Consider the following 25306-nt stretch of genomic DNA (forward strand, 5'->3'; position numbering starts at 1 on the left):
TTATAAATGCTATAGAATTCCCGCTCCATTTCAAATTTTGAGTTACGTTACAAGAAAAATATTAATAAGTAAAGTATATTTATGGGCGGCACGGTGATCGAGTGGTTAGCGTGCAGACCTCACAGCTGGGAGACTAGGGTTCAATTCCACCCTCTGCCATCTCTGTGTGGAGTTTGCATGTTCTCCCCGTGCATGCATGGGTTTTCTCCGGGTACTCCGGTTTCCTCCCACTTTCCAAAAACATGCTAGGTTAATTGGTGACTCCCAATTGTCCATAGGTATGAATGTGAGTGTGAATGGTTGTTTGTCTATATGTGCCCTGTGATTGGCTGGCCACCAGTCCAGGGTGTACCCCGCCTCTCGCCCGAAGACAGCTGGGATAGGCTCCAGCACCCCCGCGACCCTCGTGAGGAAAAAGCGGTAGAAAATAAATTAAGTATATTTATTATAAAATTAATAATAACTAATTATTAATTATAATAATAAAAATAATTGTCCAAATTAATATTAACTCAATACTTCTCTGACAATAGAGTTGCATGCAGCTATTGCATGCAATGCAAATGTGCAGGTAATGAAGTGAGATATGACATATATTGAGATATTACATATATTGCAGCAGTTTGCATTGCATACAAACATATTTTCATACATGCAACAACACGTGTTGACTTGCGCGGTACAGATACACTAAAGCACTCACGTTTGTCTGTCATGCCTGTTTGGGCATGTTGTGTCAAGTAGGTGGGGCAGTGCCAAACCATAAACCTCCCCCAATCCTCTCTCAGCTGTCCTCCACACACACACACGCACACACACACATACACGCGCGCACACAATAGTCGTGTACGTGTGAGAGCGTGTGCGTGAATTGAAGGAGCCCAGAGTTCACCACCTTGCACCGCCTTAATGCTCCTCTGACAAGAAGACACAGAAACAAGACGGTGGAGCTCTTCGGTTATTCAAGCGCCTTTTTCCACTCCGGGAGTAATGGAAGTCTTTGCACAAGAACGAAAACCTGCTGATCTCTGATGGGATTGTAAAGAGAATTTTTTTAGAAGTAGTTTTTCTACGTTGTGTCGTAACAGGAAATAGCAACGCCTTGCATCGCCTTGCACGCGCTGGCTTGGTATTGTTGCATTTCCTGTACTTTTTTTTCGCGTTTTGTGCTAATTCGTACCCATAGTAAGGGAATATGTTTAGTAATGTTGATTTTGCAGTGTGAAACAAAATCTTAAAACAGGTGCCGGGGACTATTTTTTTAGCGGGTAGTGGCGTTGGGCGTGTCGAGGCGCAGGTAAGTGATTATGTTAATGTTGACTGCTCACATGCTTGGATTAATGCGCCTCCTTGTGTATTTCTGTATTTGGGTCAGTCTGGAAAACACTAAACTAGCTAAGTACAAACACTATTAGCCTTATTGACGTAGGCATTTGGGCTTTAAACTTCACACCATGAGAAAGTCTATATTTATGGAGCCAAAAAAATACATTAATCATCACAGTATAGCATAGCAATTTCAACGTCGCCTAAACATTCATAAACTACCATCAGGCTGGTGAGTACATCACAGTATATCATAGCAGTCCCCAATTGCAGCGCAAACATGCAAGAGTCGCAGTATAGGGACTGACATAACAAAGGGATTGGATGCTAAATGGTTCTTTGTGGGCAGGAAAAATGCTTCTTATTACCTTGCTACCTTTTTAAGTCTTACATAGTAAAACAAATATAGTGTTCAAGAAGTCGTGGATGAAGGACAGCACCGGTAATTAATTTATACAAATAAATTAAAGAACACCTGGTTTGAGAATTGTACTTAAAAGTTACAAACTTTTATTGAGTATTTTTTTTAGATCAAATACATTTTGACTTGCACTTGACATGACTTAAAATTCCAGCCAAGTAAGTGTACTTTTTTAAAATTATTTTTAAAGATCTTTTAGTACTCTGGCTGTCATAGCATTGATTCTTTTCAATTCCACCTTCATATTGTAAAAATAATCAAATATTCCTGAACTGTTCTAAAATGGACATTAGTATTAATGGTAAATAAATGGCTCTTGTGATTGTTTGAACAGCACAATTGTATTCTGGATGCCAGAGTTAGTTAGTTAGTTAGCTCGTTTTTCACAGTCAAAACTGTCCAGTATAAAAAAAAAACTGTTAAAATTTGTACTAGTTTACACCTGGGGTACCCGTTACGTCATAAACGTCACTTTGCAGATGCCATATGACATCAGTCAGCTGATATTTAGCTTCCCTCCTGAGATGCTGTCCTCCTCCACGCAATGCTGAACAGATGTCCCAAATTACACACAGAGATGCAACTTTCATCTTACGATTATAAACTAACTGAGTGGTAAGATGCCTATACTGTACCATCACTTGTAGTAGTGTATTATTTCAGGGCTTTGCTTTGCATCATGAACTCTACTATAGAAATATGTGTTTTTCTACTTTTCCCTTTCTTAAACTACAGTATAATTTCATCATGAAAGCCCTGGTTTACTCTGTTCACGCTTGCCCCCGCATGGAGTACTTGAATAAAAATTAAAAACAATTAGCGCTGAACACTCACAATTGCGAGTGCATTTGAACACCTCACAGTGTACAGTCAGAGCAGAAAGAGAAAAGGAGACGAGCATGAAATTGTTCATTGCTGTGTGAGTTATATGAACAAGTAAGTAAGTTAGATGATTATGTTGTGCATTAAAGGGGCACGGCACTTTTTGCCCATTATTCATAATCCTTACATGAACACCAGGAAACAAGTTAATATGATACAGCATCTTTAAATGTGTCTTCTGAATGTTTTATGTATGTTATTTCCCCAAAATGCAGCAAATTGCTTTAATATGGATATAGACATAGACTTTCTTTATTGTCATTGCACAATAACACAGCAGTGAAATTGCCAACGAAATGTCGTTGCCTGGTTTCCGTGTAATAATAAATAATAATATAGAGCATGATTTATTACTATATTAAAAAAATGGAATAGAGTGAAGAAGTGAAATTTGAAACACAAAGAGTTTATGGACGAATGTATATTTGTCACACTATTTTAGTGCTATTTTTGATGCAGCATTTGCAAAATAATAATAGCGTTATGGCGTCATTTTCATGAGTGGTGTGCATGTATGTGCGTGCACTTTGGGGCTGAGTGACGCTCGTTTCGGCCTTGAGGTGAAAAATGCAAACCATCTTATCAGGACTACATTCTCCGACATGCTTCAGCACATCAACACAACTCTCAGGAGCGATGACAGTACCCACACCCACACAGCAGGTTGTAGTGATCACACAAGATGCTGATTGGTGTACTCGGTTCAATAGGAATGGAGGTCGAGCTTGTACGCTCAAGCGGAAGGAAAAACCACAGTATGTGAAACCAGGGTTGCAAAAGTGCTGTTGCAAACCCTCCCCTCACGTGTCTGCCAAGCCTTGACTGTGTTATTGTGAATCTCTTATTGTGTGTTGTGGCTGCAGGAGCGCTAAAGTTGACGTCCCTGCACCCTGCTGAATGCCTTTCAAGGGCTTGCATTAACATCACTATGGCACTGACAGAATTACTGCCGCTCTGACTTTAGCTCACTGCTGCCTTTCTCTTTCATGCTGTGTCTTCTCTCTTCACCTCCTTTGTTTACATGTTTTGCTGTACATCATTTTCTTGCTCCTTTTGTGAATAGATTTTGATGCTCGTACGTCTTTGTCTCTTTCAGCCTGCCTGGAGTTTCTTTTTGGTCTGTGCTCTCCATCACACCATGGACCGCCTGCTGAGCAGGGCCGTTAAAAGGGCCCTTGAGTCAGTACAGACGTCATCGAGCCACAGATGACACTAGTTGCCTTTACCACCGTATGACTGACTGGTTCAGGAACTATACAATACAGTTGCCCTCACTCAAAGAAGCCATGCATCCTCTATTCTGCATCACCTTTTTTTGGCTCCTACCGCTGGCCTTGGTGCTGGATGATGACTCACCACTGGACTGTGTCCCACGCAGATCTGTGCCCTATCACAGTGAGTGTTGTCACCATGCTTACAAAATACGCTCAAACCTCCAAAATTGGTGGTTAACTTCAAAGTTGATTGGTACAATCCCAGGCTTTGTCCAAATGTTCTTAGTTATATAGCATTGCAAATAGCACTACAGCGTTATATTACTATACAACACCCCGCTGCATAAAATAATTCCTTTCAGAATAAAAGTGCAAGATTAAGAACCGTGACCAGCTAAATTGGTGTATGACTAACATTTGGGTCGTGGACCACCACTGGCTTATCCATGTACTACTTCCCTATTTCACAGTAAGTTATTGTTCCAGTTCTAAAAAATCCAAACATCCCCAAATAACTTTAACCGCACAGGAAATATTACTGATTAACTGATTTCGGTTCCACAGTAAATGCAACGTGTCTGGGTTCATCCACTCAAACAAGCTGTGTTTTTAAAAGGTGATAACGCTCACCTCTTTCACGAGGAGGGGATGTCGAACTATACCACCATGCTGCTGCGAGAGGACCTAGGCCTGCTGCTGCTGGGTGCCAAGGAGGCGGTGTACGCACTTGATCTCAACGACATCACCAAGAAACGAGCTTCTGTAAGAACAATACACGTAGTGAAGACCTCCTGTGCCTAGAATCACTCCATTGTTTGCAAACCCTTCCATATAAATTCCAATCACTGATTTTATGGCTCAGGGCATTGGCATTCAGGCCTGAAAAGCCTGCAAGCCTTTGCATGAATACAGGAGGGCAACATTATCCTTTTGAGATACAGTTCTATAGTAGTTATATTTACAGTACTCAGAATTATTTCTTTTATCAATTTAAGCATCTTAATTAGGTTTAGAACTACAAATACACTCAGGGCCTGCGCAGGGACACACGCAGCAGTGATGAGTTAGACGAGAACAGCGCAAATCCAGTCTACATCGGTATGAATGTTATAGTACATTCATTTATTCATTTTCTACCACTCACAAGGATCACGGGGGTGCTGGAGCCTATCCCAGCTGTCTTCGGGCGAGAGGCGGGGTACTCCCTGGACTGGTTGCCAGCCAATCACAGGGCACATATAGACAAACAACCATTCACACTCACATTCATACCTATGGACAATTTGGAGTGGCCAATTAACCCAGCATGTTTTTGGAATGTGGGAGGAAACCGGAGTACCCAGAGAAAACCCATGCATGGCCGAGGGTGGAATTGAACTCGGGTCTCTCTCTAGCCACTCGTCCAACGATATAGTTGTTTTTGATGTTGCTTAAAAGAAAAATTGTGCCAATTCCCAACAGTGTTATATCACTTTACACATGGAGGTCTTCAACCACCCTAAACACAATGGTCACAGAAAGCTTATATTGCCTCCTGGGCATAACATTCATTTTAAATAGTGACACTACGAAAATGTCCAAATTCCTTCAGGTGAAATGGGAGGTGACACAACAGCAAGAGGATGACTGTCACAACAAAGGAAAAGAGCCTGAGGTGAGGAAATGTAATATTTGCTATTGAAAATCCCTACAATCTGACATTTGTTTGTACTTCCTTCTCAACAGACGCAGTGCAAGAACTACATCAGGATTTTACACAAGCTGGATGATAACAGGATGTACGTGTGTGGAACCAACGCATTTAATCCAGAGTGTGATTACATGGTAAGACCGATTAATGAGGTATGTCTAGGTATGACCACGGCGAGTAATTAATGAAGTTATGTGTTTATATATGGAGTCCTACGCTAATGGGAAGCTGACTCTGGAGAAGAAGGGTGAGGATGGGAAAGGGAAGTGTCCATTTGATCCTGTCGAAAGATACGCCTCCATCATGGTTGGTAAGTAGACATTGTAGAGGAGAGAGAGAGACACAGGCATAAAGAACAATGATTTTTTAAATAAATGTGTCTGTTTCGGCAGATGATAACTTATACTCGGCCACTTCAATGAACTTTCTGGGCTCTGAACGCGCTCTGATGCGAAGCTCTCCTTCCTCCATTCGCACTGAGTTTAAAAGTTCCTGGCTAAATGGTGACATGAGGATCATTTAAGCCTCTTGGGTGTATTTGACAAGAAAACTGAAGTTTTTCCTAATCTCCTCTCCATGCCAGAGCCCAACTTTGTTTCCATGGCTCAAATGCCAGAGAGCGACCAAAGCAACGTAGGAGATGATGACAAGGTCTACCTGTTCTTCAGTGAGGCGGCCGTTGAGTGTGACTGCTACAATAAACTGGTGGTTTCCCGAGTAGCCCGTGTCTGCAAGGTGAAATTAGACAAATGAGACATTTTTAATTGCTTTAATCATTTTTAATTGCTTGTATAGACATACAGGGGGTCTTCTGTTGTGTACAGTTGAGCGGTAAGGTAGTGTGGACAATTCCAAGGGCGCAAATGAAGACATAATCAAGCGCAGAGAAGTAATAAATTATGTTATCCACTAGCTTCGAATGAGGCACACTGTATTTATACAGTGTTTACTGACCAAAATTAAGTTTTTTTTATGACAGCTTTTATATAATAATGAATTTGCCTTCACCCAAGGACCTCCCCCAAAACCGACTGCTCTATACAGCGTAGTTAGAGAGTCTTAAGCAGGGGTCTCAAACTTGCGGCCCGCGAGACGCTAGTTTGAGGCCCCCACCTTGATACCAAAGTTTAATGTTGAAATGACAGCTTAAAGCTATGTGCACACCGGACACAATTAACATGATTTTGCCCCGCCCGTACTGTTACCCTACCCTGTTACCCTGCCCTGTTTTGCTTTGGATTAGCAATGAAGCTAAAGGCTTATGACGCTGGGTACAAATAAATGCAGGAAATGATTTGGAATAAAAGGGAAAATACACGTCAAGATAAAGCATCTCATCAAACATGTTGTTAAAGTTACCACGCTGCTCCCAGATGGAACTGAGTACGATGCTAACTTGCTAATTGGGTCAAATTATTAAGTTTCATTAATGTTCATGTTAAAGGTTAAATAACTGTTTATTTGTACATTTGAATCTGAAAAAAATAATTTCTCTACCAACTGTGGTTTCTTCCGTTTTTCTTATTTGCTGTTTTATTATTATTTTACTTATTTATTAATGATTGATTGATTTATTGTCTTTATTCTTAATTTGTTTATTTATTTTTTATCTCATTTTGTGTATAGAAAAATAAAAATTAAGATATTTGAGAACAGTTTATCAACAGTTTTATCAGATATTTTGGTGTGGAAAACCGGAACCAAAGTACTGAAAAAGTGTAGGGTATAGCAGAAGCAAAAGCATTGAAGATAGTTTTTTTTTTTTTTAAATTGATTTTTTTCCAGTTTTTAATAAATGCGTTTTGGTTTTTTTTATAGGCTTACATTTGCTGATGAAAAGCTTTAACGATTTTTTACAACACACACTAGCAGCTTAAACAGGCCATATGAATCTCAATTTTGACCAAGGTGTTCTGTAAAATTGTGATTCTAAAGTTGCACAAAACCTCTGTAATTCAGCAAACATGGAGGTCGTAATACATCTGTGCCTAAGTTTTGCAGCAGAGTTCGTAGCAGGATACAGGATATCCAAATGTGACTGAATTGTTTAAGCTGTAATGGTGCCCGCGTGTGTTACTATGAGCTGCCTTTGTTTTCACAGGGAGATCTTGGAGGTGAGAGGACCTTGCAGAAAAAGTGGACATCCTTCCTGAAAGCCAGACTGGAATGTCCTGTCCTGGGCTCGCAGCTGCCGTACATTATACAGGACACGTACCGCTGGTGTGACCCTCATCAGCACTGGAACAATTGTTTATTCTACGCCATCTTCACACCACAGTCGTATGTTGTTTGTGTTTTTGGTATTCATTGACACGCCTTGGGGCTTGGCTCATAACATCTTGGTGTGTTTGTTCTACAGTGACACATCCAACCTGTCTGCTGTGTGCGCTTACCGCGTGTCTGATATCAGCCAAGTGTTTGCCGAGGGCAAGTTTAAGATGCCGGTTACTGTGGAGACGTCATATGTGAAGTGGGTAATGTACAGTGGAGAGGTCCCTGTTCCTCGACCCGGTGCTGTGAGTATTCCATCTAAAGTTTATGCAGAGAAGAAGTCCTATAAAGCCTATTTTACACACGTGTTTTGTTCCTCTCTGCACTTGCTTCAGTGTATAGACAATGTGGCTCGCGAAGCAGGCATTACTCAGTCTCTGGACCTCCCAGACCGAACCCTTCAGTTTGTCAAAGATAGGCCCCTCATGGACGAAGTCATCCAGCCCGTAGGGAATAAACCGCTGCTGGTGCGAAGGGGAGCCACCTTTACGTGCATTGTTGTCAATCATGTGCAGGCTGCAGATGGCCAGATGTACCATGTGATGTTCATTGGCACAAGTAAGTGTCTTTGTGTGTGTGCACAGTCTGTTCCTGCATGAATTTCCATGTTTTTTTTGTGACTAATAAAAATTTATGAGGAGAAAAAAAACACATGTAATTGGTCAAACTTCAGAGAATCCTCTTGAACGCCTTCTGTTTTGCTTCTAAGACACACCAGCTGCAAAGCAACATGCTTGTCCAGGGGCCCCAAACACGCGGCCCGCGGGCCACTAGTTTGAGGCCCCCGCCTTGATATGAAAGTTTAATGTTAGTGCGGCCCACGCAAGTTTGATGTGGATGCTGTATGGTATCATGTATGCAGGAAAAATTATTACGTTTGATTAATTTTCATGTTAAAAGTTAAATAACTGTTAATAGTTATCCTCCCTATCCGTGTGGAAGTGGTAAGTTTTTGGCTATTTAAGTTTAAAGGAAATAACTTGAAAACTACCATTTAGGTTGCTAGCTCTCTAGTTTGCGAGTTAGCATGTGTCTCAAGACCCTGCAGTTGCGCAATATGTTGTAAATAAAATATTTGCTGTTTTATTATTATTATTATTATATTTATTTATTTATTACTGATTGATTGATTTTCTTTATTCTTGATTTGTTTATTTATTTTTCATCTTATTTTGTGTAGAAAAATAAAAAGTAAGATATTTGTGAACAGTGGAATGTTTTATCAGCGCTTTTCTTGAAGAAAATTGGAACCAAAGCAAAGTTTTTAAAATTTTTTAGTTTTTAATAAATACGTTTTTTTTTGCTTGTTTTTTGGAAAACCTGATGCGGCCCAGTTTCACCCAGACCCGAGCTCCAGTGGCCCCCAAGTAAATTGAGTTTGAGACCCCTGTGCTAGGCTATACTTATGGGGCCAAATTACTCCACATGAACAGAACATGGGCCACACGGTGGATGAGTGGTTAGCATGATCGGGAAGACCTTTTCGATTCTCCACTTGGACATCTCTGTGTGGAGTTTGCATGTTCTCCCGTGCATGCTTGGGTTTTCATTCCAAAAACATGCTAGGTTAATTGGCAACTCCAAATTGTCCATAGGTATGAATGTATATTGTTTAATGTGTGTTGAATACTACTTTGTAGCCTGTAAGTAATAACTTTTTCTATGTATTTACACAGAGGATGGGAGCCTCGTGAAAGCAGTAAATTATGATGGAGAGATGTTTATCATCGAGGAAGTTCAACTTTTCCAGTCCTTCCAATCCATAAAGATACTGAGGTTTTCCAATGTCACGGTAATACTCAACTCTGTCTTGTATAGTATTAGTGTATGGTATGTTATGCTTTATTCATTTCAGACATGCTTAATACGTTACATTAAGGAACATTGCATGAGTACATTTGACCGGGAGTTCGAAAAGGAGTAGGAAGAAGCAGAGCTTGTATAATGTCTATTCAAAGATGAAAAGCTAAAGTTCTCCTCTGTTATCATCTGCCCTGGCGTGTAATGTGGAGCCTCGTCACAATCATATTGTTCATGCACGTGTACTATTCCAGATCATCAATATATTTATGCAGTTCTGGTGCCTTAATTCCAATGCTTATGTCACGGATGCACAGGATCAGCTTTATGCAGGTTCAGACTCCGGTGCAGTACAGGTCCCTGTAGCTACCTGTGGGAGATCCTTGTCCTGTATGGACTGCGTTCTAGCCCGAGACCCGTACTGCGGATGGGACAAGTTCACCGGGACATGCCTCGCCTTTTCCAGCTCACAAAGGTAGCTTTTTGTTTCCTGATGTGAAGAGCTATCTGGCTGTTGCACAAAGTGAAATGATTGTGGTCTCCTTCAGAGAACTAATCCAGAGTGTGAGGGATGGAGACGCCTCGCTCTGCCCAAAAGCTGGTGAGTTGGTGTGCGATGTAACACTATCTGTACACAAAAAAGGTTAAAAGGTTCTAATTCATCACAGATCTGGGCAAGGCTGGGCCGCATCAGGTTTTCAAAAAAAAACAAAAACGCATTTATTAAAAACAGAAAAATATACAAACTTTTTCAGTGCTTTGGTTCTGATTTTCTACAATAAAAGCTCTGATAAAACATTCCACTGTTCTCAAATATCTTAATTTTTATTTTTCTGCACAAAATAAGATGAAAAATAAACGAATCAAGAATAAAGAAAATCAATCAATCAGTAATAAATAAATATAATAATAATAAAACGGCAAATAATAAAAACTTAAACCACATATAGTTGGTGGGTAGACAAATTATTTTTTCAGATTAAAATGAACAAAGCATTATTAGAGCCCTGTAGACATGACAAAACACGACTATAGTCACATTTACACTCTTTTTATTTACAAAATATTGCGCAACTGCAGGGTCTTGAGACACATGCTAACTCGCAAACTAGAGAGCTAGCGACCTAAACGGAAGCCTTCAAGTTATTTCCTTTTAAACTTAAATAGCCAAAAACTTTTACTATTAACAGTTATTTAACCTTGAACATTAATCAAACGTAATAATTTTTTCTGGGTACATGATACCATACAGCAGGGGTGCTCATTAAGTCGATCGTGATCTACCGGTCGATCGCGGAGGTGGTACTGGTCGATCGCGGCGTGACATTAAAAAAATATCATCCTATCATCCATCCCCGTTACTTGATTGACATACAGGACAACCAGTCAGATGACAACTGAATTTTGACCTTTAGGTCACCGCTCATGCGTAAACAACGATGCAAAGTGCTAAGCTAGTTGGCGAATTGCGTCAGATTTTAAGCCCTCGCTAAAGTTTATGGTCACTAAAATGAGTGAAGTAGCTGGACCAAGTAAAAAGGCAAAAACATATCACTTCCATACGGAATGGGAGGTGGACTTTTTTTTTCACAATGTCTTTTTCGAAGTGCGTTTGCCTGGCTAACCTGGCTATCAGCAGCTACTGTCCGGACTATGCATCCCTGGCTGATTCAATTCAGTGCAAGTCATCAAAGTAAACTCAGGTAATTACAAAAAATGTTCATAGTTAATTATGTGTGTTTTGCAATATTGGCTCATTTGGTTATGTAAGGTACATCAACATACATTGTACGTACAAATAATCCTCAATACATTTGAAAATAAATAGATGTTTTGCATTTTTGTAGTGGGTAGATCATTTTGACTCGGTCATTTTAAAAGTAGCTCGCATGCTGAAAAAGTGAGCACCCCTGCCATACAGCATCCATATCAAACTTGCACGGGCCGCACTAACATTAAACTTTCTCATATCAAGGCGGGGGCCTCAAACCCCCGCGGGCCGTGTGTTTGAGACCCCTGATGTAAGTAATGTCTCATCAATGTAACATCAGTGACACCTAGTGACCAGTGTCAAATACCATAATAAATATAATACCAAATGTTTCCCTATGCCACTTCTAGTAGTTTTCACAAAAAGCCAAAGACAAAGCAGAACGTGTGGAGTTAAAGCTAATCTTGCATGGCATTGTGCTTAATGGTGGTTAGGTTGTACTGTATATGGTGGTAAGGAGACCTCCATTGTGTTTCCAGCCCCCGTGCCAATTGTGAATCAATCAATCTTGCCCGGCGGGAACGTGAAGCTTCTCTGTCCTTCACCGTCCAACCTGGCAACAACCAGCTGGGAACGAGACGGCCGACATCTGACTTCTTCACTTCGTCATCAGCTCCTACAAGACGGACTCCTCATCCTCAACGCCTCAGACTCTGACATGGGCCGCTACCGCTGCCTGTCCGTGGAGCACTCCAAAGTGGACAAGTACACCACCGGCGTTGCTGATTATCAGCTCAGTGTGAAAGGTGCTCCCAAATCAATTCCTCAGAGTCAGCGAGGGGGACCTTCTGTGGTGGGACTGCAGGCTGCCGTCGGGCTTCTGATTGTTTCTCTCCTGGCACTTTTGGCGTGGAATTTTTACAACGGCCATCTACCTCTGCCCTGGAATTGCAGCAACAAGTTCAAAGGACAATCCAATGGGTCACATAGCCAAGGAGGACACACATCCACTGGGGGCCATCAAGATGCACTGAGGTCCGGCCTGGCGGAGGACAAGCCGCTGGTGTCTGGAAGCGGGCAGAACAGGAGCAACAATAACCATACCGAGGTCGGCTTCAGTTCTGGAGAGGACGATGACGCCACCAGAGTCACTCTTCCCTCTTTGCAGTTTATTGACGATGAATCTGAAATTTAAATGCATTTACATGCGAGCTGTGGGAACATCCCCATGTGACTTTTTTTTTTTAAGTACATACAAACGTGTATGTATGTTCATACATTTTTAATAGAAGACTGTTAACTCCTCATCAGAAACCCCATGTGGACATCTTGACAGTACAGTACAGTATCTCAGAAGAGCAAGTACACCCTTCACATTTCAGCCACTATTTTGAATATAAATTTTCAAAGAACATAACCATAGAACTTAAACTTGGATGTTAGGAATGTCCGATATTTGCTTTTTTTTTGTTGCAAAAACCAATATTGTCCAATATCAGCCAATTTTGATATAGTTAACACGACATACTGTATCTCCTGTGGTGGAATGAACAATAAATATCGGTTTTCATGATCGGTTAAAATGATACCGATATCGCATTGTTATGCTGATATCAGGCCGATAATGATCTGATAATCCCTATAGGATATACTTCAATGTAACATACAGGTGCTATTGTCTAAATAGCTGAGGTGTGTACTCACTTTTGTGATATACTGCATACTGTATATATAAAGGTATTTTCACATGGGTTTATACATTGAGGTATCTCCATGTTAATATTTAGTTTTTGTTTTTTTTTACCTGGCTGGTCTTGTTCAACTGTTTGTCATTATAGCATCAATGGCTCTCAACAAGATGGGACTTGCCAAGACTGTGAAGAAAATATGTGGCTGTATTTCTCAAGTCACACACAATCTTTCCTGTTTCGAAATGTCTTCACTTGATCACTCCCAAACTGATTCCATTTGGTGTGAAATGTGTTCATGACATTCTTTGCAGTTCAGCTAAAAAAACTAAATCTACACAGTAAAAATGTTTTTGCACCAATGGCCTATGCTGCATTGTGATGTATTAAGATTCAATGCATTGTCTCTGACATTCTACAGTTTAGTTAGTACAGTGTGCCCAACACACACACACAAACAAGTGGTTAAAAAGAACAAAAAATCTTTAATGCACTTTTTTTAAAAGCCGTTTACAGCCCCTATTCAGTGGCCCCATTACCAACACACAAATGGAATGACTTCATCTTCTGTAGCGGTACCTCTTGAAGTGGAACCACAGCTGAAAGATTCCGTTAGCAAACTGACAGCGGAATCCGTGCCGGTGTGAGTATTCCCACTCTCTGTTTACTATCTTAAAAGCAATGTCCTCGTATGGCGGCCCTGCATGGAACCTAAGAATCCCAAAATCTTTATTATCAGGACTGGGCTCAAGAAAGTACTGGGGGGTGGAGCGTTTGTCTATGAGGTCAGGGTAAAAAATATTAAACTTGTAGCCCTGTACAATCTTAGGTGGAGGGTTGTCAAAGTCATAATGGGTCTGGTTGTATTTGTTCCACTCAAAACCAGTGTGGACCCTGTTGAAGAAGCGGGGTTTCCTGGGTCGGTATTTGTCTGCCCACAAGTACATCTTGCCCGTGACGGGAATCTCCACGCTGAACTGGGCCTCATCGTTGCCCATTCCCTCTTTGGCCCGACGCACAAAGACATCCTCGGCGCTCTCGCTGGCGTCCCCTGATAAAAACATGATCAATGATCTTATAGCCATTTACACAATGCAGCTAATTAGCATGCAGCTAATTGAGTACCTGTAACCTGCAGCTGTCTGCGGGCTAACTGCAGCCTGTGTGTGTCCTCCTCAGGCGTGATGGTGTGGGTGTCTATTGGCAGGTCTGAGGTTGTGAGCAGCGTCGGACTATAGCGACCCGAATCGTATTCCGCCTGGCTCTGCTGGATCAGATCCTCCTCCGTCAGCACAGCCTCCACCTCCTCTGCCTTCTCGTCATCCTTGTCCCCGCTTTCGTCTCCATCCTTGTCTCTGCGTTCCACGGTGGATGTGGACGGACCGTCGTCCTCTCCTTTGTTGATATTTTGGGTGGATGACTGGCCAGGCTCTTCCGATGAGGACTCTCCCGAACGGCCCGGTATTCTGTTGCCGCTATTACAGAAATAGTTCACGGTTCATTTGCACTGTTTAGTTTTTCTTTTTTGGATTGATTTTCGAGTGATTTACATGTCATCGCTCATTGGCTCCTCCTTAATGATGGGGAACAAAGGTTCACTGTCTACGCCTTGTTCCTGCTTCAGCTTGAACAGCTTCTGACGCAGGACATCCTGGTGTCGTTCCCTCAGCCTGTCGCACAAAACATTTTTAAGTACACATCCACCAATATTTCAGTAAATCTTTACAGTAAACACCTCTATTCAATCAACTACTCCTATAGTTGCTGTGTGTCTGGTCTGGTCTCTAATTAGGGGTAACACATGTTTTTAACAGCATTAGCAGCTGTGGCTGTAAGCAACCACCTTCTATACTTATGAAAGTTGCATTTGACGTATATTGAGTGGTCAGCTTCATCTACCTCTACATGTGCTTTAAAAAGATGGCTGCACTACTCTGCTGTAGCCGTAGTGTTTACAAGAACTGATGAGCAGCATTAATGCTAGGTTGCTGATCATCGCCTGCATCCAAAACAAACGCCCCAGTTCTACTATTTGCAATATTTCATCATACCTTGCTCTCGCCATGTAGACTCGCACCTGCTGCAGCAGACTCTCCCAGTAACCGATGTCAAGGTTGGATCCTCCGGCACGAATCTTGGTCTCTATATTGAGGTGAAGCGCCTGCAGCTGGCTGTATGTCTTTCCTTTGAACACCGTCTGCACGTCGCTGCTCACCGCCGTGTTGATGCCGTCACGGCGGTCACCTGATGATCATTTCAACAGACGCTATTGAGCTTTCAGTCTGGTTTCATGCTTAGGTTTTTAAATCAGGCTCCATTTGTCTACATAGTGGTGCAATAGTGGCTGAAAAAGGAGAAAATAATGGACCTGGTCCTTTTCCAGTGGCTTCAAGTTTTCTCAACTTGCTTATCTCATCCTCAGTGATGGTAGTCATGTCTCTCCAGAAGTCCACATTCTTGCCTTGTTCCAACTCCATATAAACCTGGTCCAAGGACACTTTTTAATACATCTCAAAACTGAACACAGGCAATATGTTTTACATATCTCGTGCATTAGTATATCATTGTACTTTATTAGTATTTGAGATTTTTATTAATATATGTTGAACTGAGGGTCCCATGTAGGCCACACTATCAGGAGATCGGGAAGACTTGGGTTTGAATCTCTGTTTGCATGTTCTCCTAATGCGCATACAGGTTTTCTCCCACGTTCCAAAAATATGCTAGGTCAGTGTTTTTCAACCTTTTTTGAGCCACGGCACGTTTTTTTACATCTTGTGGCACACCACTAACCAAAAATGTTCCAAAATGTCACCACGACCTCACACGTGCATCAATAAGTCTATGGGAGGAACAAGGTAGGTGTTGCCACACGGACCAATATTACATTGCTCTGCCAGTCTTTACACCACAGACACTCCACAGTAGCCACGTTTTTACATCACCACTTTTTCTCTTTCCCAATGACCTTTCGGGAAACAATGGTATCATAGAAAGGAATATTCCAATCTCTTGTCTACATGCGCCATGAAAATCTAACAGAATAGTCAATAGGGCATGCCCAGTAAAACGTAAACATCAACATCACGTGATACCGGCTTCCCCAAGTTTTTCTTTCACTTGTTGGAATAACTCCGTATTGCCAGTTTTTCGTCTGTCCAGTCTTGAAATTTAGTTTGAATCAAAAACAAACTTTGCTTAGTCCAGTGCCGATTGCTGGCCTCCATTTTTAAAAGTGAAGAACGTCTGGATCTGCGTGTTACGTCATATCTGAGCATGCGCTGAAAGAACGCAGGCGGGATCAATTTAAACAGGAAAAGATCAAATTCAATCTTGCTAATATTTTATAATTCAACTCAGGACATGTTTTATATAGATATATATTTTCTTTTTTAACAAAACTGCACTTGTGAATAAAGTATAGAAGGGTTTAGATTCTGTTTCACAGATGGCCCTAATGCATACGAAAGCTGCTTGCCAACCGCCAATAAACAACAGAAGAAGAAAAACACCACGAAGAAGAAGGCACCCTGACAACTTTCCGTTTGAGCGGGTACAAGATACCTCAATCGGATTGGTTAAAGGAATATTCCATCCCTGTTCAATTCTTTCCGTTTGAGCAAATAAACCAAATGCAATTGGAATATTTGGGTCCATGTATACTATTGACATAATGGCTATTGACATAATATTTGCAAATGATGATTAATAAATGTTAATTATAAAAAGTGATATTGGATAATTCCTCACGGCACACCTGACAGTTTCTCAAGGTACAGAAGAGACAGCTGGGATAGGCTCCAGCATTACCACGACCCTACCTTAATGTCCTCAAGCAGGTCATCCATGTCTGTGACTGTCAGCCCATTGAGGAAGGTGTATGGTTCATGCATTTCAACAGCAAGATCATCATCTTCTGCACTGATGTACTTTGCCAAAAGGTCGATAGGCTTCGCTCGGCCATCACGGATTCTAATCTTAGACCTGAACAAACAAACACACACACATATTAATGTTTATACACTTTACTTCAGCGGTGACAGTTTCATACCGTAGTTTGGCCTGATGCAGATGGAAGTTGTCCTCCTGTTCAGCCCAGGTCTTGAAATGCTCCGCTTCTTTTTCTCTTTGGAGCATCTCCAGCTCCGTTTCCCTCATGGCCTTCTCTCGCTCACGCTCCAATCGCAGCTGTTTTACCTACAGCGCAGACACACACAGTGGTTACTATAGTCCAAGTATACTCTCTACAAAAATATAATACCTACAATAGTAAAATCATTAGAGTTTTCTCATGATGTAGTACACTATTTTTTTCCTGATACTGATATATCATACCTTCTGGAGCTCTCTGCGATTCTCCTCCTGTATGCGTTTGTTCCTGTCTTTGAGCTCTTTCTCTCCAAGATGACCAATACCTTTCTTATCCAGAGCCTGACAAAAATAGAAATTTCATTGAGTACATTTTACTGGATTTGTATTCAATTAAAGACCAACATTATGAAACTAATCATGTGTCAAAGTTACCTTTTGCCACTTAAATGTGCCCAATAAGTTATTATCACCAAAAGGATTGTCTGCGTTGGTGTATCCCATGTACTCTTCACTCCAGCCCATCTTTTCCCTCCTCTTCTTCTCCTTCGCCTCCTTCTTTGCCAACCTTCTGGCCCTCTTCTCTTCTGGTGTTTCCAGAGCCTTCATCATCTCCTTCTGTTTTTTCTTGTTTTCCTTCTCCTTGACTGCACGGCTCCCCTGATCCGAGCCCGAGCTGTCAGAGGAGTCTGCTGAACTGGATTGACGTCTCCCCCTGTCTCTGCCTTTCCCACTCCTCCCTTGCTCACTTTCTTGACTATTCCTTCTACCTCTTTCGTTTTTTCTTTCTCTATCTCTATCCCTCTGTCTCTGTCTGTCTCTGGGTGGAGTCCCTCGGCTGGGGCTTCTCTGTCTTCTTCTCTCTCTTTCACTGCTTCCATTCCGAGAGTCTGAAGATGAAGACTTTCCCTTCCTTCTCTCTTGGGATGTTCCTCTTCGGATCTGAATGTCGCTTTTTCTCCCTCTGTCTTTACGATGATCTGAATCAGAACTGGAGAAAACATTGGATTGCATTTACTATTTGTATAGATTGTTTCATTTTATTGAACTTTTTATTTCATATATCATTACTTAATAATAATAATACAATTTATTTGTATAGCGCTTTTCACAAGAATGAAGTTGAATAAAGCAAGTAAACAGAATAGAAGACACACCAAAATACAACATTCATTGGTTAATACACAGTTAAAACATGAGTAAAAGCGGAGCGGGGCACAGCAGTCAGATATAAAAAGTTAGACATTAACAACAGATTTAAAGAGGTGGGTTTTGAGTTGTTCAATGTACTTCAATGTACCTGACGAGGAATCGATACATTAATGAATGTAGGAATTCAAAACATTGAGGGCGTACCTAATGTGTTTATTTGCAGTAATTCCTAGTCGACAACAGTAGATAATATTAACTACTAGGAAACCGATATCATTACCTTGATGACACGCTCTTTGATTTGCTCCTGACACGGTGTACTCTTCGTCTTCTTTCGCTCTCCGAGCTACTTCTGGAACTTGAACGGCCCCGATGTTGAGGCCGCCGTTTGTCTGGTGAGCCGCTGTCGGAGTCACAGCTATCCTGTCGTCCGCGGCCCCGAGCGGATCGTTTTGTGTCTGATGGTCGGCAATGCGCCCTTCCCTCTGGAGTTCGCGACCTGTTGGATTCATTTCGTCGGTCCCGACTCCGATTTCTGGACGAGGAACGGGACCTTCGTCTTGATTTCGAATCCATGACGAACTTGTGCTCAATCGGGGTCCTGATAAGACTTTGTCGCATGAAGAACCGGATGTACCCATTTTCCCCACCCAGTCTGTTCTAGGCGAAACATACAGACCAAGGTTGAATACTCTTATAAAAAATATTAATTTCTAACACCAATACATATTTTACGCAACATGCAGTAAGTTTTATGTTTTTAATCCGGCAAAGAAGGGACAGCTAAAGGGGTTCTACGTCTAATATTGTCTCAAAATATATACGTCACAAAGAGCTTCGGCATTTAAAGGTAAAATTATTCTTTTGACGGCACTGATGTTTTCACACCATTACACGTCCAAAATCAAATCGGGAATATTTATTTGTATTATAAAATTTTAATGATTTTATAGTGAAACTAGGTCAGCGAGGCTTTTCAGAAACACAAACAACCCTCGCGTTGGTGTGACGTAGCGTACATTGGTAAATGTAGTTCAATGCATGTCCCCCCCTACTAAAAAAACACAGAACACAACGCAAACCCCACTCACTTAAAATGTGTTACATTTTATGATATAGAAGACGACATTTTCTTGGCCTTTCTACTTTTATTTTTTATTCTTTGGCACCGTGAAGACAATGTTTACAAACAACAACTGGACTACAAATCCCATTGCAGCACATTGCACAATTGCCTGTTTTCAGGGGGAGAAAGGACTTATTCAACAACATTCTTTACACAGTACGCATGACATCACGGCTCTGGGCGTTTATCGTGTAGTTTATAATAGTTTGGAATTTCTTGCTGTGTTTTCTCTTTCAACCTGTCACTTGTTTCCCAGCGGGAGGGTGTTGTAATCAGTTCGCGCCAAGGTAAAGTCGGCTCCAGCTGGTTGGGAGGTAGTCCTGGTTAGCTAGCTTATTTAGCCAGCAGCTATCAGTAGATTTACGGCTTATATCCGTGGATTCTTTGCCAGGTAGACTACGGCTGCTGAATTGCCACGATGTTTTATTTAGTTTACGACACCGAGAGAGTGGAGACTAAATAATTGATCAGCTTTTGCAACTCATCAACCCGCGTTTGTCTCCGGTCCGAGCGTGGCTAGGTTCGGCCTTTTTTCATTGTATCCTTGCATCGACAAAGTCAGTGCCAGCTTGTTCGAAGAGTGAGTCAAATTTAGCCGAGTTGCTGTAAACAAACGAGTCAGCTGTCGATTGGAGAAAACCCTCAGGAAGCCCAAGTGTCAATTATGGCGCAGCACGATTGCTCTCATGTCGCCAGTTCACAGAAAGCTCTCATGCTGGAAATGAAGAGTCTTCAGGAGGAACCAGTCGAGGGATTTAAAATAACACTCGTGGACGAAGCTGATATGTACAACTGGGAAGTGGCCATTTTTGGACCCCCCAATACTCACTACGAGGGTGGCTATTTTAAGGTACCAAATACTCTAAGGCATTAACCAGAAAGAAATGTATGACTGTTTCAAATTTTGTTGTGTGTGCTAGGCTCGGATCAAGTTCCCTATGGACTACCCTTATTCCCCACCTTCCTTCAGATTCCTCACCAAAATGTGGCATCCCAACATATATGAGGTGAAGTAAACACTTTAATTTATCTTATTGATTTCCTATACCACTTGTACTCAGGGTTACAGGTGAGTTGGAGTCTATCCCAGCTGACTTTGGGCGAGAAGCGTAGTGCACCCTCTGCTGGTTGCCAGTCAACCACAGGGCACATACAAATAAATAACCACTCACATTCACGACTATGGGTCATTTACAGTCTCCAATTAGCCCTAACATGCATGCTTTGGGCATGTGGAAGGAAGCTGGAGTTTCTGTAGAAAAAAATACACATGTAAGGGAAATGCAGGATAGAAACAATTGATCTCTTGACTGTGCAGCTACCAGACACTCAAGCTTATCAAGCTTTTAATGGTCACATGACAATCAATCAATGATACATTTCCTCTTTCAGAATGGAGACGTGTGTATTTCAATATTGCACCCTCCAGTGGACGACCCACAGAGTGGAGAACTGCCATCTGAAAGGTGGAATCCCACCCAGAATGTCCGGTGAGCAGTCATCTTCATTATCTGTAGTCATGTACCTCTCTTGGCTCACACACTTGTCACATGACATTAGTCTTTTCTCAGTTGGCGCACGTTGACCCGACACCATTTGCCGAAATGTGATCTGTGTCTCTCAGCAAACTTCTTCAGTTACAATGCACAATCCAGCGGAACTCCCGGACTTGACCAGAATCCGTTGCTGCATTGTGGTTTCAAAAAATAAAAATAAAAATAGTCTTCTCCAGAGGCAAGCTGCCGCCATCTTAAAATGTTAAAACCATTCATTCATTCATTCATTTTCTACCGCTTTTTCCTCACAAGGGTCGCGGGGGTGCTGGAGCCTATCCCAGCTGTCTTCGGGAGAGAGGCGGGGTACACCCTGGACTGGTCGCCAGCCAATCACAGGGCACATATAGACAAACAACCATTCACACTCACATTCATACCTATGGACAATTTGGAGTGGCCAATTAACCTAGCATGTTTCTGGAATGTGGGAGGAAACCGGAGTACCCGGAGAAAACACCACGCATGCACGGGGAGAACATGCAAACTCCACACAGAGATGGCCGAGGGTAGGAATTGAACCCTGGTCTCCTAGCTGTGAGGTCTGCGCGCTAACCACTAGACCGCCATGCCGCCCCATGTTAAAACCATTTTGAATAAAATTTTAATATTCATCAACATTCATTCCATGCAAGTCTAACCATTGCGTGGAATTGATGTTCTAGTTAAAGAGTACACTACTTGGCTACAGCCAGCAGAGGTGCTGATGATTCCTCATCTGGGTTGTGGGTGTGCTGGAGCCTATCCCAGCTGACTTTGGACGAGAGGCAGGCGCTGCCCAGCCAATCACAGGGGCACAGACAGACAATTATTCACACTCACGTTCATACCTATAGACAATTTGGAGTCACCAATTAACCTAGCATGTTTTTAGGATGCAAACCCCACACAGAGATGCCCAAGCGATACACAATTCAATGCGGATTCTGTTCTTCTTTAATTACTAGCAATATTATACAAAGGAGCCATGACATGTGTCCATTGATTGTCATTTTGTGTAGGACTCCACATTCTTGATGTCGTTTTATAATTGGTAGTAGAATTTGTGTTCAAAAGCTGGTAACTGCCTACATTCTTTGATACCTGATTTACAGACTTGCAATGTGTTTAAATTCTTTGGAAGCTTGTGTAGCAGGCTCTGATTGTGTGACCCCCATTTTGTGCCTTTAGAACAATTTTGCTGAGTGTAATCTCACTGCTGAATGAGCCAAATACCTTCTCTCCTGCCAATGTGGATGCCTCCGTCATGTACCGGAAATGGAGGGATAGCAAGGGCAAAGACCGTGAATATGTTGAGATCATCAGGTAAAAAGCTACACATATAAAATTAATAGAAATGTGAATTTAATTGGAGTGTTTTAGTACTGTGTGTCCAATACATTCATATGTGACGACCCACCATAAAAACATTTTGTCCGCCACAAATAGATTTGGTGCAACATGTTTGTCCTCTCTCATAAACACATTGCAACACACCTGGTCTGCCAGAGAGGGTGAGGGAGGAGAGACTGGTGTTGCCAACGTCGCAATGTTGTCACTATATTTAGTGAGTAATCAGACCCCTTTTGTAGACGCTCTTTTTCACAAAAGCGACTTGCGACAAATCCAGTGGGGAGTGTTTTGGAGACTCTGAAGTTGGACCCTTCCTGCCTGTTTGAAGGCAGCATGCACATGACAATATATCAAAGTGCAAAATTATCTACTTCATTTTAATTTATTGTGCAATAATTGATTTATTGGTTATTGTCCCAAACTGAGTTATGTGTCCGTATACCAGATTCACAGTCTGAGTTTACCCTCCATAAACCGAGGGTCACCTGTGTTGTGTTTTGTGTGTTATTCATGTTATTCACGGTGTCTGACCTCTTCAAGAGCACCATTGTAAAAGACAACTGTACCTATTTTCCAATTTTGCCCATCATCCACAATCTGAATTTGAGAAATGAACATGTATGTATGTCTTTCTCTTTTCTGTGCGTTGTAAATAAATAAAACGATGCCGCTAAGAATGCAGGTCATGGAAAACAACTATTCCGCCTATAAAGCACTCTGAGAAACCTCCAAAAAATGCAGACACAGAGGTGTGTCCCATTACATGCATTAATTACCTGTCTCTTTTTAGGTGTTTGTACATCTTTACAATGCACGGAAACAAAACGACGTGTGTGTTCATGTCTTCCGTAAGGATTTTGGATGATGTCAAAATTCCAAAAACAGTGCAGTGTTCTTTTAAACAGATCTTTCTCTCTTCTACATGTTCTAAAGAGGTAAAAAAAAAGAAGTTCCGGTAATGTTTAAAATGATTTTAAAAATACGGCAAAATACTGTAAGTATTGCATTTTATCATGAATGTATCTGTATCAGTGCATGGTCACAGCATGTACATAAATAAAACATGGTAGGACATTTTTTAGGGGGCTTTATAGTCGAAATCATGACATGCATTGTTGGCTACCTCATGATTTTTCTCTCTTTAGAACACACAGAAAAGGGAAAGACGTGTGCTCACGTTTCACATAAGGATTGTGGATGATGAGCAAAATTCCGAAATTTCAATTTTGGTCCAATTGTCCTTTTTAACAATGTTGAATATCCCGCAGAAAACAAGTATTGGCCACCAAGGCTGAGGCAGAGCGCGACGGCGTGAAGGTGCCCACCACGCTGGCAGAGTATTGCGTCCGCACACGTGCCCCGCCTCCCGACGAGGGCTCTGACCTCTTCTATGACTATTATTACGATGATGACGATGTTGAGGACGGTGACGGCGACTGCTGCTACGATGAAGACGACTCGGGCAACGAGGAGTCATGACATGCCTTTTCCTCATCTTGACCAGTCTTTGCTGACACATGTGATGTCCCTTTTTACTGCCAGGGTCATCTGAGAAGTCTGAGGTCTACAAGTGAGAAATATTTGACGCCTCCTGTTTGTAAACCAATGAAATGAGCTGATTTGACCTTAGCTTGTGTGCTCTCTGTTAAAGCTGAATTGATGGGCTGGTGTGGATTTACATCAGCAAGAAAATGTTATCTTTTCATTTTCACTTGGATTCAGAGAGACAAACTAAATATCGCTTCTAATGTAAAGGGTCATGTGAGGTCGATGCCACTTTGCACTTATGCAAACACAAACAACTTGCAACTTCTTTCATTGCAGCAATTTTCCCTTCCTGATGGTGGTTTTTGCTTACCAGTATTTAGTCTCAGTGACTTCCTGGTGAAGTGGACTACAAATAATACATGGATTTTGACTTTCCCCAAGCGTTATAGTCTGCATGCCAGAAAAACCTTGGAATCATTTTTTTCTCTCATCTACGGGAGAACAGTTTGCAAGCAACGGTCTGCTCATAACAACGCTTGTTATTAGAGAATCAAGCAGTCTCGTAAGTGGACAGCCGACTAACTGGCTGGCTGGGGCAAACTGTTTAACAATTTTACTATCAAGAAAATGATCTTTGCTGTGTCTCCCTTGGTTACTGTTGGGTGTGTATTTGTCATTTTGAGTGGGGAATTAATTATATTTACAGATTAAGATCGTGTAGGATTACCGAGGTTCCTCGGGAGTGGGTCGTATTTACTGATCACAGTTGTTTCTCCTCAGGTTAGATGCCTGACTAAAAGTTTTTTTTAATGCCCCTGGAAAGTATGTTGTTTTCTTGTCTTTCGATTTCTGCTTCTTGCAAGCACTATTAGTTATTTTTTTGTGGTTAGACTTAATGCCTGCAGCCTTGCTTGAGAATGTTTTATGTAATGAGATTATTAGGTTTTACATCTTGTGTAGAAAAGATGTCCAAGCAATGATGTTGCAGTGTCAGTCAGGACTATAGAGGATATCCAGCCTTGGAAGTCTGGATGTGGAACAAGAACAATGCCACCATGTTTTACTTTACCGTTTGTGTTAGTGGTAAGTTGATGTATTTTGATATATATATTTTTTTTAGTGTTCTGTGTTTCTTCGTATATACTTTTCATCACCAGTATTGATTGTTCCATCTGCTCAATTGGATTTCACACTGAATTTCTCAGGATTATTCAATTGCAATCGACATAGTGGATCTTTTTCCAGAGTTAGGGGCACCAAGATTGATATGCACATGTAGCTGTATGGATGATCACCTTGTTTTATTCACCTGTTTATTTTTTTATTTTGGCTATTTAAAAGTGGAAAAATAAAGATTTATTGGAACAAAATCTAACTGGAGTAAAGAATTCAAATAGTTTTTGACAATGTTCTATTCTGTATTAACGCAAAGTCATAAAGCAATTGCTAAGGAAAGGCATTTAATGAAGTGGCAGGAGTGTGACCAAATACCAAAAGGTTGGCATCTGTATAGTACTTAAAAAACAGCAGACGAAGTAAGGACCAGCAGAGACAAGACAACAT

General features: G+C 41.5%; 3 protein-coding genes across 4 annotated transcripts; 2 read left to right on the top strand and 1 right to left on the bottom strand.

Annotated features, from left to right (window-relative positions):
- The first annotated feature begins 819 nt into the window (after nt 1-819).
- On the top strand, nt 820-13380 carry sema4e (semaphorin 4e). Its single transcript, XM_058066833.2, has 15 exons — nt 820-1297; nt 3726-4024; nt 4460-4605; nt 5435-5497; nt 5569-5667; nt 5744-5843; nt 5926-6036; nt 6117-6268; nt 7635-7813; nt 7893-8049; nt 8140-8362; nt 9481-9596; nt 9922-10079; nt 10153-10205; nt 11855-13380. The coding sequence occupies exons 2-15, from the start codon at nt 3862-3864 to the stop codon at nt 12508-12510; spliced, it is 2376 nt and encodes a 791-aa protein (XP_057922816.2). The 5' UTR covers nt 820-1297; nt 3726-3861; the 3' UTR covers nt 12511-13380.
- A 98-nt stretch (nt 13381-13478) lies between these two features.
- Nucleotides 13479-18862, bottom strand: cactin. Of its 2 annotated transcripts, none has more exons than XM_058066831.2 (10): nt 18525-18862; nt 17528-18083; nt 17339-17434; nt 17055-17200; nt 16825-16987; nt 15372-15486; nt 15055-15247; nt 14554-14673; nt 14129-14478; nt 13479-14054 (listed from the first exon to the last, which is right to left on the bottom strand). In XM_058066831.2, exons 1-10 carry the CDS (start codon nt 18818-18820, stop codon nt 13564-13566), a joined length of 2526 nt encoding a protein of 841 aa, XP_057922814.2. In that variant the 5' UTR covers nt 18821-18862; the 3' UTR covers nt 13479-13563. The 2 variants fall into 2 exon arrangements, with proteins under 2 accessions (XP_057922814.2, XP_078647736.1); XM_078791610.1 differs by having other exon boundaries at nt 13631-14044.
- A 608-nt stretch (nt 18863-19470) lies between these two features.
- Nucleotides 19471-25118, top strand: cdc34b (cell division cycle 34 homolog (S. cerevisiae) b). Its single transcript, XM_058066838.2, has 5 exons — nt 19471-20220; nt 20291-20377; nt 20763-20860; nt 22094-22228; nt 23524-25118. Exons 1-5 carry the CDS (start codon nt 20035-20037, stop codon nt 23732-23734), a joined length of 717 nt encoding a protein of 238 aa, XP_057922821.1. The 5' UTR covers nt 19471-20034; the 3' UTR covers nt 23735-25118.
- The last annotated feature ends 188 nt before the right edge of the window (nt 25119-25306 follow it).

The sequence above is a fragment of the Doryrhamphus excisus genome, linkage group LG6 (genome assembly GCF_037039965.1).
Source record: "Doryrhamphus excisus strain RoL-2023G ecotype Guam linkage group LG6, RoL_Dexc_Guam_v1.1, whole genome shotgun sequence".
In the NCBI taxonomy this organism is placed as follows: Eukaryota; Metazoa; Chordata; class Actinopteri; order Syngnathiformes; family Syngnathidae; genus Doryrhamphus; species Doryrhamphus excisus.